The sequence below is a fragment of the Sparus aurata genome, chromosome 19 (genome assembly GCF_900880675.1).
Source record: "Sparus aurata chromosome 19, fSpaAur1.1, whole genome shotgun sequence".
Classification (NCBI taxonomy): domain Eukaryota; kingdom Metazoa; phylum Chordata; class Actinopteri; order Spariformes; family Sparidae; genus Sparus; species Sparus aurata.
The window spans coordinates 7,082,454-7,100,336 of record NC_044205.1 but is presented as its reverse complement, the minus strand read 5'-3'; the positions used below and the strand labels follow the sequence as shown (position 1 = coordinate 7,100,336).

General features: G+C 45.0%; 1 protein-coding gene and 1 long non-coding RNA gene across 2 annotated transcripts; both read left to right on the top strand.

The window, feature by feature from the left end:
• Positions 1-446: 446 nt before the first annotated feature.
• LOC115570326 (uncharacterized) lies at positions 447-2,541 on the top strand. The gene is made up of 3 exons (XR_003981747.1): positions 447-1,060; positions 2,161-2,240; positions 2,409-2,541. It is a non-coding gene; the product is annotated as an uncharacterized LOC115570326 (long non-coding RNA).
• A 252-nt stretch (positions 2,542-2,793) lies between these two features.
• LOC115570283 (uncharacterized) lies at positions 2,794-7,028 on the top strand. The gene is made up of 6 exons (XM_030398756.1): positions 2,794-3,152; positions 3,534-3,752; positions 3,848-3,882; positions 6,097-6,354; positions 6,459-6,636; positions 6,734-7,028. The coding sequence occupies exons 4-6, from the start codon at positions 6,100-6,102 to the stop codon at positions 6,925-6,927; spliced, it is 627 nt and encodes a 208-aa protein (XP_030254616.1). The 5' UTR covers positions 2,794-3,152; positions 3,534-3,752; positions 3,848-3,882; positions 6,097-6,099; the 3' UTR covers positions 6,928-7,028.
• The last annotated feature ends 10,855 nt before the right edge of the window (positions 7,029-17,883 follow it).

Sequence of the window (17,883 nt, the reverse complement as noted above, 5' to 3'; positions counted from 1 at the left end):
ATAAACAGTGGTGTCCAGAAAGTCTACCGATTGTTTATTCAAAAGATGTTTAACTTTAATGGAGGGGTGGTGTTTGTTTAGAGTGGCGACGAATTGGAGAAAGGCGCTCTCCCCGTGCTCCCATCCTCCGATGATGTCATCTAGATACCTGAAGTAAAAGGTGGGTTTGAGTGAGCAGTTGATGAGAGCACCTCTCTCCCACTCTGACATGTACAGATTTGCATAGGATGGAGCGTACCTGTGGCCCATTGCCGCGCCCTGAGTTTGGAGGTAATATTTATCGTCAGAAACAAAATCGTTCCGTTTTAAGCAAATCTCCAATAATTTGAGGATTTCTGCGTCCGGTCTAGATCGGTCCGGATAACGCTCAAAAATTGTTTTGACTGTTTGTAATCCTGTGTTTGTGTCTATATTGGTGTATAGACTGTCGACGTCCAGGGTGAAGAGGCAGGTGTCTGGGGGCAATTTCAGCGCGCGGATGGTGTCTAAGAAATGATAAGTATCCTTCAGGTAGCTTGGATGTTTGGTGGAGAGAGGGCCGAGGAAGGAGTCTATGTACAGCGACACATTGTGAGTGGCGCTATTACAGTCTGAGACGATGGGTCTACCGGGTGGCACTGCGTTAGGCACCGTCCAAGTCGCCGGATCTTTATGGATCTTGGGCAGTAAATAAAACAGTCTATCACGGGGATCATTAGGACCATACAGAAAGTCTCGCTGTTTTGCGGAAATGGCTTTCCGAGAGTAGAGGTCCTGAATGATGTCTCGAATGAGAATAAGCGTGCGGGACTGTATGCCGTTTGGGATCTGTTTATAGTAATTGACGTTGTTTAATTGTCTAGTAGCCTCAAAGGCATATTGCTGTACGTCCATGATGACGATCTTAGAGCCTTTGTCGGCAGGTTTAATAATGATATTGCGATTAGCTTGTAATGTGCTGATAATGTGTTTGTATTTACGCAGTTCTCCATTGGCCGGCACTGGAGGAGAGATGAAGGCGTCGATGCCCAAAAGGTCTGAATGGATGAGGTTCTTAACCCTAATATCCAGCTGCTCCCAGGTGGGTTCCCAGGTTGAAGGGAGAGTAAAAGGAATAATATTTTGATTAGAGTTATCGAAATGATCCAACAGTTTAATTCTGCGATGGTACAAATACAGGTCTCAACGCAGTTCCTCCCTATCGAATGAGGTGGGCCTGGGGATAAATGAGAGGCCCATGTCCAATAATTGAACCTGGTCGGGCGTAGGCTGGAATAAAGTGGAGAGATTAAGGATGTTAGAGGATGAGCCCCAGGAAAGGTCAACTGGGGTCGTGGGAGTGGGAGGCCTTGCGGCAGTCACAATTTGATCGGGGCCCCGGTCTCCGGGCCGAGTGTCATCGCCTGCGGGTACCTGTTTGGGTTTAATACTAGTCATAAATTAATCTGTAATTGAGAGCACCAGTTCATAAGCATTTTGCTCGCTGTTGCAGGCGTCCAGTGAACACGGTGTGAAAGTGAGCGTTGGGCAGCGGCTCCAGGAAAGGGAAGCGGCTGTGGATAAAGTTGTTAAGAACTGAAAGGTTAGTTTGCTGCTCCTGAGAGAGGGATGTAGAGAAGTTTAGTACAGGTATGTAAATAGAGGCATTGGGGAAGACGCATCGAGCCCTGTTATAGATGTGTCTAAGTTGTTTGATAGACGTTTTGTGGGGATCCTGATCTTTGTTGTTGACCCCCGCCGACAGCACCAGTACTTTGACATGTGGGTGAACCGGAGTCCTGTTCAGGATCTGCCAGAGGTGGTAGAAGTTGAGACCTGGAAAACTGTCAATTTGGATGTCTGAATTGTGGAATGCAGGTACACGATTCAGGTTCGAATCTCCTAAGAACCAGATTGATGTTTTACCAATAAATTGCCAGTCAGTGAGTTTGTTACCTCTCCTGGCTTTATGATAGATGGGGCCAAAGGGGCCCCTGGGTCGTTGTCCACCATTTTGTGGCGTCTCTATCCCAACTGCCAGCGATTCAACAGGTGCGTGTACAGAGGCCGGAGGGACACGGTGGCTCGGGCCCGCGGAGGCGCCTTTAGAGGTGGGGTCAGAGGAGGTGGTGTTCACCATGAGGTTGACATTGTTATGTCTTATTTGCCTCTTTCTCATCATGTGTTCCCCCACCACTTCAGGTCGCGTCCAGGAGCCCGAGGTAAGCCCTGAATCGGGCTTTGAGACGTGCTCCGGTCCCGCCACGCACTCTGCAGAAAAGGTGGGAGAGCTGGTGATTAGAGAGAATGATATATTATCGTCAAGGATAGCCACATTAGACAATCTGGGTGTGTTTGCCTGCATAGACTTGTTCAGACTCTGAGTGTTTTGGTTAGTTTTTTGATTTGTGACAATTTCACCCTCACTTCTATAAACTCTTTCTGTGCAGGGTCCCGCGAGGCGCTCCCTTGTGCCTCTGGGGCGTATCTTGGGAGGAGGCCTCACAAATTCCCCACCAGAGGAAGACGAGGGAGAAATTGGGTGGCTCTGAGTCCGGTTGCGGACCGGCCGTTCGGCGTCCCGCCTGTTGAGGAGGAGGAGGAGGAGGAGGAGGAGGAGGAGGAGGAGGAGGGCACTCGAGGGGGGAAGTCAGGACCAGGAGGAGGAAGGTGAGAGTGGCTCTGGGGGTGGGCGGGAGAGACCTCCATGAGTGGGGTATTTTTACTGATATGGATGATGGGAGAGAGTGTCGGTGGGGGTAGCACGTCGCCACTCTGTTCGGCGGGTGGTGCCCGAGTCCTTATGCCAAGACAGAGAGTAGAGTGTGCATTCAGGGTTGTAGCTGGTGCTGTGAGCCCCATTAGTCTCGACTCTACGTCTCTCTGCTGTAAGCGAGCGGTTTGTACCGTCAGAGGGGTCCTAGGCCCTAAATACAGGCTTCTAGGATTGGAAGGAGGTTTCTGTGGGTGAATTAAAGGAGGAAACTCCCGCCTGTTATCCAGGTCCACTCTCGGAGGGGTGTCTCCCACCAGAGAACCCGTAGGGGAGGATGCTAGAGAGTCTGAAACGTGGGACTGTTCTGAACTGCGCTGCAGGAGGGTTTGGGCTGCCTCGACTGTAGTCTGGGCCAAGCGGGCCCTATAGCGTTTCTTGGCCCAGTTCGTGGCTGTGAAAAATGCCCTGTCATCATAAGGTAAGTTGCTGTGAGTGAGAATAACATTCAAGTAATGATCCTGGAGGATGTTTAAATTATTTGCCATCCAGGATGTAGTGTTATTAGCTAATAGTTGTCTGACTGTGTCTGTAGGTGTGGAGGGCTTAATGAAGGCCGTAAGCTTGAGCACATGCTTAGCCATGCCTTTAGGAGGAGTCTGGGTGGAGATGGCAGTATCAATGATTTTCTTATGGTGTACTGCTTGTAAGATCCTAAAGTAGCTCTTAGTAAGTTGTCTGGTTTCTTCATCAGGTTGGTGATGGGGGAGTGAGAGGAGGGGGGGTGGGGGTGGTGGTGGTGGTGGTGGTGGTGTGGGGCCTGAGTAATTGGATCTGTTATTCCTATGTTGTCTAAATCTAGATGTGGTGACACGGGCCTGGCCACCTGTTGCCTGGCTGAAGTGAGCCGCCTTCAACCTGCGTGAAACAGACATTTTAGGTCAAGAGTGGGGCCTACCTGTGGCAGAAGCCAGAAGGCTTCTGCAGGTTGCAATCCTGGGCCTAGTGGTGCTGGTGGAATCTCCGGTCAGGATCCTGGGCCTGGGTGGATAGAGGCACCGGATGCTCCTGATGTCGGAGGGTGAGTAGCTTCTGTGGTAGCCTAGCTGGTTGGAGAGCACATGTGTTTTTCCAAAGTTCAGAGAGTGAAAAAGTGTCTTTGTTCCTTTCTCTCAGGTGGTGTGAGGAAGTAGGAGAACACGCCCGAGGTGGTGAGGCCTCTCTTTGACCAATGTCTTAAAAAGTTTTAAACTTCTTTTAACACTAAATAAATTTAAGAACAATCCACTGCAGGCCACAAAAGCCCACAGTCGGTAAAAAAGGTCCAAATTAGAAAGGGCTGTGAGGTTGGGCCCAATTCAGCCTAGGAAAAAACCCTTACGTTTCGCAGTAGAACTGCTTCATCAGAGGGTGTAACAGCAAGTGGCAGGCCCAGTACTCCTAAATGTAATGTTGGAAGAGGGAGGGAGGTCCCTCCTCCAAGGCTCACTCAGCAGGGGATTGGCTGGATGGGGACAGCTGATAGGGTGTGGCTAATTAGCAAAACATCAGTATATCGGGGAAATGATGACCCCTTTCTAAATATTTGTAATGAGGAAAGGAGAGCAAACAGGGGGGGGAGGAAAGCAAAAGGACAAAAGGAAAACAAAGAAAGGAGCAAACAGCTCCAACTGGTGGACTCTGAGGGGAATAACACACACAGAGGGACCGGTGAAAAAGTTATGGTAAAGCAGGGGTAATAGCATTATCCTTAATAACCCATACATGAGATTCAACCCCCCTAAACACTTCCAAACCTCCAAAAAGTTTCTTTTTGGGTCCTGACAGGTGGTGCTGTCGGCGGGGAGCAGGCCATGGACGGTGGTTGGGTTAGGGTTAGGTAGTGGGGAAATGAGTGTATGGAAGCTCAAAGAGGTTCGATACAGCACGGGCACAGGTCTAGATTTAATTTTCTTATTAAAGACCTGAAATTATTGTAGGACACTCCAATGACTCCTAAATATATAATAGGAAGCATAAACTTGCCTATATATAAAAAAAGAGGGGATATTCCCCAACTATATTCAAGTAAAAGAAGAGAAAAATTTCCAAATAATTATAAATAAAGAAAATAGAGAAAGGAAGTACCAAATTTTAATTTCTAATGATATAGGGGTCAACAAAGGTTAAGTTTAGGACTCCGGGGTGGGCCACCCCATGTTACTCCACAGTTTAGGGTTAGGTATGGAGACCCGGATTGGTTAAGTTAAGAATCTATTTATTGGGCTTGGCAGGTCATCAGGTAAAGCCACAGGCATCAAAAGACAAGTATTGGTTGGGTTCAGGCTGAATTAGTATTCTACAAGGTCATCATATAAGATTGACCGATTTAGGATTAGGCATAAAGCCAAGAAATGGTTAAGTTTAGAGCTAAAATGACAGGTTACAAAATCATTCCATAAGCCCATTGGAGTTAGGGTTAGGCATAAAGACAAATTGATCGTCCAGAAAGCAAACATTCAACAGGAGGTTCAAAATCTAGTAGGGACTCTCCCAAAAAGAAGAGGACCCAGTATCCAAAATTAGTAATTGTTTTTAAATTGAGTGCAGATATACTTCAATTAAGAAGGGGAATAGTTCAGGAGGACGTAAATTAATTTAAAGTAGATAAACACAAGAATCACAACTAGACAACCACTCTCTTGAGATCATGCAAAAGAATTTGGGGAGAACTAAATTGAAAATTAAGCACTCCAAATTAAGTAGAAGCAAAAAAAGATAAACATATTATATACTATATTTACAAAACATGCAATACAAGTCCTTTAAATAAATTCATAATTCTTCCATGAATTATTAAAACATATATAAACCAGGAAGAAAAGGGGATAAATAAAGACAAACAATCCTATAAGAATATAGAATTCAATTCATAGTCTCCTCTCATATTCCCATCGAAAAAGAAGAACAGTCTGCACAAACTTTATCTTTTAGATTATACTATAGAGGGACAAGTAGGTCAAATTAGAGGTGATGGACATAAGATGGATTAGGAAATCCCTTTGTTATATTTCAATTAAAAATAAGTGCCCATCAAAGTGAGGTTAATCAATTTTATATCAGAGGTCATATGTCGAGGAATCCTGAAGTGTCGAAGGAGAAACTAACATGCAAAAAAAGATAAATCGTTCAAAACACAAAAATAAAGCAAATAATATCTCCAATATATCATATATCACTAAAAGATTCCTCTAAACAAAGAAGTCCAAATATATAAATCAATACAAAACAGACAAATAAAGAATATTTATTTATTATTTATTTTTTAAGGTGTGTAATTCATAAAACACCTAATACTATAGACCAATTCTAACGGGATTCCTAAAGAAAATCTGGGTTAGGGTTAGGGTTTACAGTAACATTTCTTCTGCTTCTTACTTTCCCAGGTCATGGAACACAAGACCGTCGGGGCGTTCGGGCCGGCCATGGTCGGGATTTCGGAGAAGGAAATGTTCCAGCTCCTCCGGTTCTCAAAACTGAGGAAGTTCCTCCCCGGCTTCTACATGCAGCCAGAAACCCTCTTCTTTAACCGGGCCGGGGCAGAGATGCACAAGCTGGGGGAGTACTTCACCCGCAGCTGGACCGACCTTGGGCTGCCAGGGGCCCCCACGCTGCGGGACATCCGCACGGCCGTGGCAACAATGGTATGTCAGTCTTATCAATAGTGTCTATTCCGGAATAACGACGTGAGGCTATAATGTACCGTCATATGCATAAAATGAAAAAATGTTCACCTACTCTCCTACAGGCGGACAGAATGCTCTCCCCGGAGGAGATCCGCCTCGTGAACAACAGCATGTGCCATGACCCAAAAACCGCAAAAAGGTTTTACGTCATGGGGGAGAGGACTCCCAAGGAGGTCATGAAGGTCCGACTCTCCATCCTGCGCGGCCTCCTGGACTGGACGGATCCTGATGGAAATACTGGTGAGCCTTTCAATGTGTAATGATAGCTCTGTAGCCAATGCACATTCTTGTTTGCCAGCCCTAACCCAAATTAATTTCTTCTAAAATCATCATAAAGAGGAGAGCCAGGCAATGCGGGAGGAGGAGGAGAGCCAGGCTCCGGCAGAGGCGATGGAGGTAGAGCCAGAGCCACAACCTGGGCGTTCCAAAATTTCGACGCTCACTGACTCGGACTCGGACTCGGACTCGAACTCCTCCACCTCGTCGTCGTCTTCGGGGACATCGTCGTCGTCCGAGTCCAATGACGAATAATATTTGAATAATATGTGAATAGTGTGTAATAATAGTGTGTAATAATGATTGTCTAATAAGTCTTGTTGAAAATTATTTGTATTTAATCTAAGTTCTATAATTATGTAAATAAAAGACATCTACCTCAAACACATGCCGGGGATAGGTGCTTCTATGCCCGCTATGTTTTTTTAGAGTGAACCGTGGATGTCATCACCTTCCAGGAATAGTACCACCATGCGGTAAGTATCTAAGATAAATGCCCGGGATATGTGCTTCTATGCCCGCTATGTTTTTAGAGTGAACCGTGGATGTGATCACCTTCCAGGAATAATACCACCATGCGGTAAGTATCTAAGATAAATGCCCGGGATATGTGCTTCTATGCCCGCTATGTTTTTAGAGTGAACCGTGGATGTGATCACCTTCCAGGAATAGTACCACCATGCGGTAAGTATCTAAGATAAATGCCCGGGATATGTGCTTCTATGCCCGCTATGTTTTTAGAGTGAACCGTGGATGTGATCACCTTCCAGGAATAATACCACCATGCGGTAAGTATCTAAGATAAATGCCCGGGATAGGTGCATGACTTGGGGGAAAGTTTCGATGAGAACCGGGGGCAAAGTCTCATTCCAGGAGTTTGACCTCCATGCAAAGTTACATTCTAGGAATTAGACCCCCATGCGATACTTACCAGAACCACATGCCGAGAACAGTCGCCTGACTGAGGACAAAGATTGTGAGTGAACAGTGGGTAAGTTCAAGTTCAAGTTCCGGAAAAGGGACTATGGATTCCAGGTATTCTACTTCACGAAACTGTCATCATCAATAACTAAACAAACTCACCCTGATTGTGTACGTCTTCCCGTACAGCCGGGCCTGCCGGACCTCCTCTTCCGTCATTGAAAGGAACACGCCCTTCCGGTGGCCCGTCGACACCGCCATCATGCCGACCATCATCCCCACCACTGCGCCCAGCTTGGCGGAGCTGTTATAGTCCCCCTCCAAGGCGGTGATGGCCTTCGGGATTCTCTTCCTGGCCGCCCTGAGGTATGCCAGGATTTGGCCAGGTGTCACCAGAGAATCTTTAGGGGAAAAAAACACGACATAAATGACACAGTGACAACAGAATTATCAGAGTATCAACCTTTGAAACCTACATTGGAACGCACCTGATTTTCTACGTTTGTATTCCAACCTTTGGACTACAACCTGCGCACCCAACCCCTTTTTCCACCCCCGCAACCTCTCCAGAATCGAGCCGAGGATTTTGCCAGTTACGCGAACCTTAGGTATGGAGGAGGCCATGACAAACCTCAGGAACGCTTCTATGTCGATGAGGACATATTTCTGGCTCGAGGGCTTCAATTTTGTCCTCAGGTGATTTAGGTAGCTGATGGTCGAAAAAATGAAAGTCATGAGCTCCGCAAATATGGAAATGAATTCCATCACTTGGACTTGTAGAGGACAAAGCAGAGCTACATACCCATTGAGTTTGACTGTGTTGTTTAGAAAAAGTAGGCTCTTATTTATGTCCGTGCCCCCATCGGACATGTAAAGCAGGAACTTCTTAGCATAAGATATTCGCTGCTTTACGTTTTTCTTGGCTTTCTCGGTCTGGTTAGGCCCCAAGAGGTTCGCCTCAAAGGAGTCCAAGAGAAAGTCTAAAAAGAAAAGAAAAGAAAATTCCGGAAAAACAACGTCAGATTCCTGGCAGAGTATGCATTTGTCCAGGAATTGAACAATTTCATATTACGGACAAACATCATCTGATTCCAGGAATTCAACTCACCCAGGTTGGGGCTGAGGCTGCCGGACTTGGAGGAGGAGGAACCAGGCAGGGGAGTGGATGCTGCTGCGGGTGGGGATGAGACTCCGCGGGGAGGAGGATCCTCTCGACTGGCGGGAGGAGGTGGAGGAGGAGACCCTGGGCTCGCAGGAGCAGGAGGCGGAGGAGACTCTGGGCTGGCAGGAGCAGGAGGCGGAGGAGGAGGTGCTGGACCGGCGGGATGAGTACTAGTAGACACCGGAGAGGGAGAAGGAGGTGCAGGCGCTCCTGGAGGAGGGAGACGGGTCAGGTTTTTGACCATACCCTGCAGTATGTCCATCTCCCCCACAAGCAACCCCATGGCCTCCTTTGCCCTCTCCAGGCGTCTCACGATTTCCTCCACCGATGGAGACGCCGGGGTGTGCGTCGGTGGAGCCGCCACCGGCGGTGTCGCCGGGGATGGTGTCGGCGGGGCCGTCGGGGCCGCCGGGGGTGGTGTCGGCGCGGCCGCCGGGGGCGGTGTCGGCGGGTCCGCCTTCTCACTGAGGCTATCATTTATAGCCCGACGTTTGGCCTTCTCCAATAGCCCCGACAAGCGCTTCCCCTGTGGGTTGAGCATTATATTATTGAATGAAAATGGAAGAAAGAACACAGGTTATGTTTTGCACCGATTTGTATCGTACCGGTCTATGGCCATGGGTCGCGATGAGGTGCTTATCCAGCCGGACATATGCTTTCCGGCCCTGGCACCCCTCGATGGGACAACGGAGCTTCCCTCCGTATCGCAGTGTCCTCTGGCTGATTATTAGCCGGCGCTGGTCAGAGTCCTGGACCCCATGTTGGTCACGGATGTGCTGGGAGAGGCTGGCATACCGGTAGCCGCATACGGGGCACTTTTTCTTCTTTTGTTCCTAAGGTAGAGAAATGAAATTAATATTCCGGAAAAAATACGTCTAATTCCAGGAATTTAACACCTTGAAAACAACAAATAATTCAAACCATTAAAAAGTATTCCTACGTTCCGGAGAAAATATGTCCGATTCCAGGAATTAAAATTGTACCTGAAAGAAAGAGTGTTGTGTCTCACCTTCATCGTCGCTAGATTGTGACATACAGATTTGGCAGTAACCCAACCCTTTTATACCCTTGTAAAAAAAAAAAAGAGGTCACTCCCTCTCATTAATTATGCATCAGCAAGGTCATATTCCGGAAAAATGACCTATGATTCCAGGAATTAAACCCGTTAAAATCAATTCCTTTACATTAAGTATAATTTCAGGAAGGGGACCACCGTACGGTAAATATCTAGGACACATGCCCGGGGACAGGTGCATGAGTCGGGGGAAGGTCTCAATGACAACCAAGGGTAAAGTATAACTCCTGGAAGTGGACCACTATACGGGACATACCTCAGACATGTGCCCGCGGACAGGTGCTTGACTCGGGGGAAGGTTTCAATGAGAATCAAGGGTAAAGTATAACTCCTGGAAGTGGACCACTATACGGTACATACCTCAGACATATGCCCGCGGACAGGTGCTTGAGTCGGGGGAAGGTTTCAATGAGAACCAAGGGTAAAGTACAACTCCTGGAAGTGGACCTCCATACAGTACATACCTCAGACACTTTCCCGGGGACAGGTGCTTGAGTCGGGGGAAGGTTTCAATGATAATCAAGGGTAAAGTAAAACTCCTGGAAGTGGACCACTATACGGTAAATACCTCAGACATGTGCCCGTGGACAGGTGCTTGACTCGGGGAAAGGTTGAGATGAGAACCGGGGGTAAAGTATAACTCCTGGAAGTAGACCACTATACGGGACATACCTCAGACATGTGCCCGCGGACAGGTGCTTGAGTCGGGGGAAGGTTTCAATGAGAACCAAGGGTAAAGTATAACTCCTGGAAGTGGACCTCCATGGGGTACATACCTCAGACCCATGCCCGGGGACAGGTGCATGAGTCAGGGGGAAGGTTTCAATGAGAACCGGAGGTAAAGTACAACTCCTGGAAGTGGACCTCCATGGGGTACATACCTCAGACACATGCCCGGGGACAGGTGATTCACTGGGGGGAAGGTTTCAATGAGAACCGGAGGTAAAGTATAACTCCTGGAAACATACTGAACTGTTGAATTTGAATTCCAACTTACCTACCTAAGTAGTTCAAAATCGAAATTTAGCAGTAAAATTATTTGATGGTCTCGTGCTGCCATCTAGTGGTAGAAAAACGTCAACACAGAATCGAGTTTTTAAAAAAGTCATTATTTCTCGACAAAATTCAAATTTAACGGCATTAAAACAGTTTGTTAATTATCTTTGAGTTGCGAGACATGCATTTTGGTGATTTTTACACATTTTTATCATTTAATGTGACTTTCCTGAGCCTTTTAAACAAATTCCATAATATGAACGTCCACAATATGGAAATTCCATATGGAATATTCGCTAACTTCCAGCTAGCAGATTCTAAATTGGGGTTAGGGTTAGGGTTAGGGGTTAGGGTTAGGGTTAGGGGGTTAGGGTTAAACTGATCCAGTAAAGGGCCGTGTGGCTGCAGGTTTTCATTCCAACCAAGCAAGAACACACCTGATCCAAATCAGGTGTGTTCTTGCTTGGTTGGAATGAAAACCTGCAGCCACACGGCCCTTTACTGGATCAGTTTGACACCACTGCCTTAGACCGTCAGCTACTCTGTATTGTCTGGCTTCGGGCTTTGTGGAGAGGAATACCACCCACTCTGCCTGGTTTCACACCCTGTTAAGGTCACAAAAGAATCATTAAATGAATTAAAATGTCATTGATGGATTACCAGCAATGGAAATAGCATTAACTTGCGTTTTGGATCCAAACAAATACTTACCATGGTTCTTGGCATGTGCAAATGCTGCTCTGTCTCTGTGCAGCTAAGGACAGGGGGCACCGCGGCCAGCTTGAGAGTGGAGTAATGCGCAGACTGGAAAAGCAAAGCAACGATGTGGTTGCATAGTGCTGCTCCCGCCACACAGGAACACACTGTCTCTGCTATCTTTACTGGTGAGCAATTCTCAAAGGCATTCTACACACACACAACATTTCCTTTTTTTCCCGATTGAAGACACTACTACAACAATGAAAATCAGACAGATGAGAGCAGGCTAATCAGGCAAATAGTAGGTTTGACACCTGTCCTGCCCTGTACAACGTGTCCCCCTCGTACTGCTCAGCGACAATCTATATGTAAAGGACAGCGTTTCAAAGATTTTAATTTGTTTCTGTTCATTTAGCTTGGTGACGCCGGTGTGTGTGTGTGTGTGTGTGTAACGCTATGTGGGGAAAAGAGAATTGTAAGGAAAAGTAGTCATTTAGTCGTGAAGTTTGACAATATGGGACTGAGGAGATACTGGCTGTCATACAATAGCAATGCCAACACCATGAGCTGCCACATCTGTAGGAGGCACTCAACTAACGGTACATGCTTAGTTAAGGTCGGAGGTGTGTATTGTTAAGGTGGCTGCCTAACCATAAAGCACTGGACTTGCTGTTTTTAATGACTTGATGTTTAATGATGTTGTGAGCAGTTCAGTGGCCGGTAAACATAATTAGGCTGGTAAAATTCCTCACCCTACCTGCCATTGGCAAGTGGGTCAAAAAGTCAATTTTATACCTTGTATGTGAGCTTTGCAATTTAACTTATATACCTGCGTAACAATGCCTGGAAAAAGGTCTCCATCATAGTTCAACAGAACCCATGTCCCAACTTCAATTGTGTTTCCATCTGTGTCTCCTTTCTTGTCACTGATCTATTTCTGATTTCTAATAAATAACAAATATAGCAACTTCTGATCATCACATATTAATTTCAGGCTTATATAAACAAATTCCTGTTTAAGCACCACCCACTTCTGGGTTGAGCCCTGCCCCTTCTGCGTACAGGTATGGATACATTCTGTTTAGATTCGATTTATTTGGTTAAACAGATATCAATGATATTGTACTCGCTCATCCCTAGAAGACATCGCTAACGCGCTCATGCACACACGCACACATACACACACACTGTCAAGACTTCCCTTCCTGTAACTAACACATACCTCTCTCTTTCCTTTCTTCTGTATTCTTCCAGAAGATCAGCATTCCCATATAATTTCTCCCTGTGCTTTTTAACGCTAGCTTTGGCTGCAGCCTTCTCGCACTGGTCGTCTGTCAGTCTTGGCAACAGTCACAAAAACCATTCAACATGATCATTAAAAAGGCAGTGGAGTGTGCTAGCTATTCACATATTTAAGAAATTACAATTTGAGTAATTACATAGTTAATACATAGTGACATTATAGGTTAATAAAATATGAATAAAAATAACTTAACTGTCAATTTCTGAATGTTAAGGTCTAAAGTAATGTAGCATACTAGCATTTAATGTTATTCTCTAACTTGGGTAAGAGCATCTCATTACCGCAACATAACTTCTCATTACCGATATGAGCATTTAAAATACGCGGTAATGAGAAACATGAGTAACAGTAATGAGGCACTCTTAGCTAAGTTAGCACATAGCATAACATGCTAGCATGCTACACAACTGCTACCTTTGCTACATGTTTCAGTCTTAAATTATCTTCATGTTCTGACAAATTTAATGTAATATACTTTTAAAAGTATCGATTATCAGGCACGCAGGTAGTTTTGGTGGTTAGAGCGCATGCCACGAACGTAGTGGACCTTGGTTCGAATCCGGCCAGAGGACCTGTACTGCATGTCACACCCTCCATCTCTCTCCCCTTTCTGATCTATCCACTGTCAAATAAAGGTGTCTATGCCTCAAAAGAAACAAAAAAACAATGGTTTAAAAAAAAAAGTATCGATTATCAACCCATATCGGTGATGATAATTGACAGTGTAACGAGAGAAAACTTTAAAGGTCCCATATTATACTGTTTTTCATCAATTTCACACAGCTGTCAGAGGTCCAACAACACGGTATTCGAAATGCATTGCCCCAAACCCATCCGTGCTCCTGAATTTCAGCTGTGTAAAGGTCACTCAAGTGAGCTCTACTGTGAGCAGGCCGTTTCTGTGCCTGCACCTTTAAATGCTAATGAGCTCCGTCTGTCAACGCCTGCCTTGCCTGCTACACGCCCCTCTCAGAGAGACGATGCCTCTTATGCTAATGTTTTACGCTGGATGTAACACAATGGCCCAACGAGATGCTGTCGTTCAACAGAACCAGTTTGACCCAGAATCGGACCCAGACGGAGAGGCTCCGGAAGAAATAAAGACTCAGTTTCAGAATGGTTAGTGTGTCTGAATATGTTACTTAGTTTGTTTGTATGTGTTGTTACATTTACTACCATGTAGCTAATGGCTAACAGCAAGTGAAAGCTGTGTTTGTCTCCAACACAGTCTCCAAACTCTTGGACACTGTTTGCATCGTCTCTGTCTCCAGTCTGCACGTTTTCAGACTTTTTACTGTAACAACCAAGCTCCATCATAATATTATTAACATTAAACTCGCTTCAAACGCCATTGCATAGCGGACCGGAGCGGAGCTAACTAGTTAGCCAGTTTTAAGCCAACTTGACCATCAGTGCCGGATTTAGCAATTTGGGGGCTCAAGGCGAAGGTATGTATGGGGGCCCTAAACCCTGCATACACTTCTTTACTCCAAAATGAAGACAGAGAACGAAGAACACACAAAGTGTACTACACAAGCTAATAGTCACCCATGATGGAGAATAAGAAAACAACTGTCCTTGCAAAATTCCAAGTTAACCAGCACTGTGTATGTCTTTTTTTTAAATCAATATCAATATGAGTGAGTGAGTGAGAGAGAAAAGAGAGTTCTCCACATCACACGCTTCTGAGACATACTGCTGACGTCTGTGTGGAGTATGGCGCTGTACCTGAAAAATAACAATAATAAAAAACATTGTCACAAACTACCAATATGGTCTATGAACAAAATGAGTGTGGGCCTATTTTTTTTTCAAGTCAATTACCTTAGTTGTCCAGATGTTAGTGATGGCCGGGCTTCTTCTTTCTTCTATTATGAAGTGAGAGGATAAAAAACAACAGTAGATCAATCATTGGGATTAAGAAATAATATTATTTTTTGTATTTTTAAATGATTACCTTCTCTATTTTGGGTCTCTGTCCCTTCCTTTCTCTCTTCCTCATCCCTCTGTTTCTCTTCCTCCTTATGTCTTTTTTCACTCTCTCTCTCTCTGCCTTGATTTCTTTCTCCTCTTCTCCTCTTCTCCTCCTACACTTCTCTTGAGTCTTGACAGGTGAGTTTTACCTCTGCTTTTGTCTCTGCCCCTTACTCTCTCTTCCTCCTTATGACTGCTGCTGCTGCTGCTGTTGCGGCGCCGGCATATCCAACACTTTGGACGTCGTTGACTGTATCCCCGGTAACAGCAGTGGTAAAATAGTTTGGCAGCTTTGCTATATATTTCTCTGCGTCTTTTTTCTTTTTCTGTTTATTCGAACCGCTCGGGTAGTTTCGTTTCATTTTAGCTTTTATTCCGTGTCAGTTTGTTTACTTATTCTACTTCTTCTTCTTCTTGGGGCGCCATTTAGCTCAGTTGGTAGAGCGTGAGTTCTGTGTGCCAAGGCCCTGCAGCGGACCCGGGTTCGACTCCCGGCCTGGGTCCTTTTGCTGCATGTCCCTCCCCCTGTTTCCTGTCATATCTTCAGCTGTACTATCAATAAAGCCATAAAAGGCCCAAAAAATACTTTAAAAAAAAAAACTTCTCCTTCTTCTTCTTCTCCTTCTGTGTGGTTTATTGGCGGGTGGCAAACGGTGCATTACCGCCACCAACTGGACTGGAGTGTCGTTTGTGTTCATCTTTTGCAGTCCGTCACGGACTAGTCGATTTCATTGTGAAAGTAGGGGGTGTATGTGAGACAGATACCCATGAATTTGACATTTTAACTAATACTTAAACGTTTTTCTAAAGAATGAATTACATATTAATAACAATTACCACGTTTTTGAAGTGTTCATGATGATACATTTCTTATTTTCCTTTTTTTTTTTTTTTTTGGAGGTTGGTGGGGCCCCCCCCCCCTACAACCGCTGGTGGAGGGGCCCCAAGCAACCGCCTACCTATGCCTCTATTTTAAGACCGGCTATGTTGACCATGCTCGTAGGCAACTGTAAATACTATCAAACCGTGGTGACACTTGCCTGTGGCTCGGGTGCAGTTGCTGGATCCCGTATGGTTGGGACTGATCCCTTTACGAGGGTCAGTGTCGAGGCAAAGCCAGCCTTGTACTGACCATCGTTACTGAAGCAGTCCGATGTGAAGTGGTTAGCACACACATACAAGCTAACAGGAAGCGTAGTTACACGTTGTAGGACCTGGTCCGACCGACACGCCCTCGATACGCGAAGCTGGCTTATCCGTTCACACTGGTTCGGTTCTTCGGACACACCGAACTTCTCCTCAGGGATGGACGCCCCCCTCTCGGATATCTCCTATCATCGCGTAGAAGAGGCCGGCTTATGAAAATCTCTCCTTTTGTTACGTAACGACAGGAGCTGAATCTGAATAGCCTGTAGGAACGCCGTTTTACCAGTGGGTGGACTGCAGAGACCATGCAGGACTCGTTTGCTTTCCTCATTCTGGGAGTTGGTAGGCTCAGGGAGGACCAGATTATATATGTAGACACCAGAGAAAACATGTTTTTCATAATATGGGACCTGTAAGAGTATTATATAGTAACATTTAATATTTTTTCTCTCAGGGAACCTCTGTATTTAAGTCATTTGTATCATTGTTGCATGTTGCTTGTACATTTAATTTGTGTTAACCTTCAGCCCAAATCACTACTGTGAATAAACACGTTTCAACGTGTGTCACTCTGAGTCTCTCAGTCTCAGTTTGTTTCTCTTTCCTTCTAAACGTATCTTATGACCCCCTCAGAGGTGAAGCGTTACAGGTGTGAAGATTGCTTTTTTTATATGCAGTCTCGCCTACTTAATCTCGACTTCCTGTGCTAAACTAACCTTGTCTGGGAGCTAACTCCGCTCAGAGTGAACATTGATATCAGTTTTCTCAACCAAATCCTCTGTGAGAATACTGAATGTTCAGGTAATATAAGTGAAGTGTAGTCACAAATGAGCATGTGGACCAAACGTTTTAAAATGTGAGTACTTTATTGAAAAGAAAAAGAAAAGAAAAAATAAAGAACAACACATTTGAGTTTAACATTCAGTCATGTTCATCAATGTAAAGGAATTCACGTTTAGTCTGTAATTTCATAGTCGTAAAATTGATATACATCTCCCATCGCTCAAACGAGAGATGCTCTGGCTCCATGATAGACCAAACCCCATATTCTCCCATCTATAGAGTGGTGCAGCAGTAACATACTTTTGGAGGCTAACCCTGCAGTTAGCATCGACCTGATTCCCTCCTTTATTTATCACCAAAAATAATCTCTGTGACAAACACATTATGATTCTTACACATCCTTTTCATCAAGATAATTTTCACAGATGAACACAACTTTTGTGATTTTCAAAGCCTAAATTAAATCTCTATTAGTGAAAAGCTAATGATAGGCTGACTACATCACAGTCACCACCACTAAGAGTCTAACTACACTATACAGGTCCTCTATAAACTGATCAATGTACAAGTTGTAAAGTTTGAGTTTGAAAAGTTTGTAACTAAAGTGGGCCTGTAAAGACAGAGACAACCTCTGTAGACTCATTTAGACACTTGTTAGAAACCATTGTTTTTTACCACACGTAAGAGATTCATAATTCAATTTTGGAATATTTAATGATGTATTTTGTGTCGCAGAACAAAACGTGTCAATATTTTCAGACTAAACACACGTTATTTCATACATTTGACCGAAAACTCAATTGAAAAATTGATTCGTTTTGAAACGAGGGAATGATTCCTGGGTTTTGGGACTACAGACTACACCACTCTATTACAACATGACCTAGGTAAGCACATTTCCAGAATATTATGTAGCAGGTTGAATAATCAGAGTAAGGGAAGTTTTGCGGCAAAACTGGCACTCTACACTGTAACTGCTCAGTCTAAACTACATTGCCTGGCCCAAGTGGTTCAACTGACAACTTCATGCGAATCCCACAGCCCACAGAGCGGTCCAACCACAGTCACTGCTGTCTCGTTCGACCAGTTCTACCATAGCTAACAACCCTGGTGGTATGAGGAACCTTTAATGGATTATGTCCAAGTTAAAGG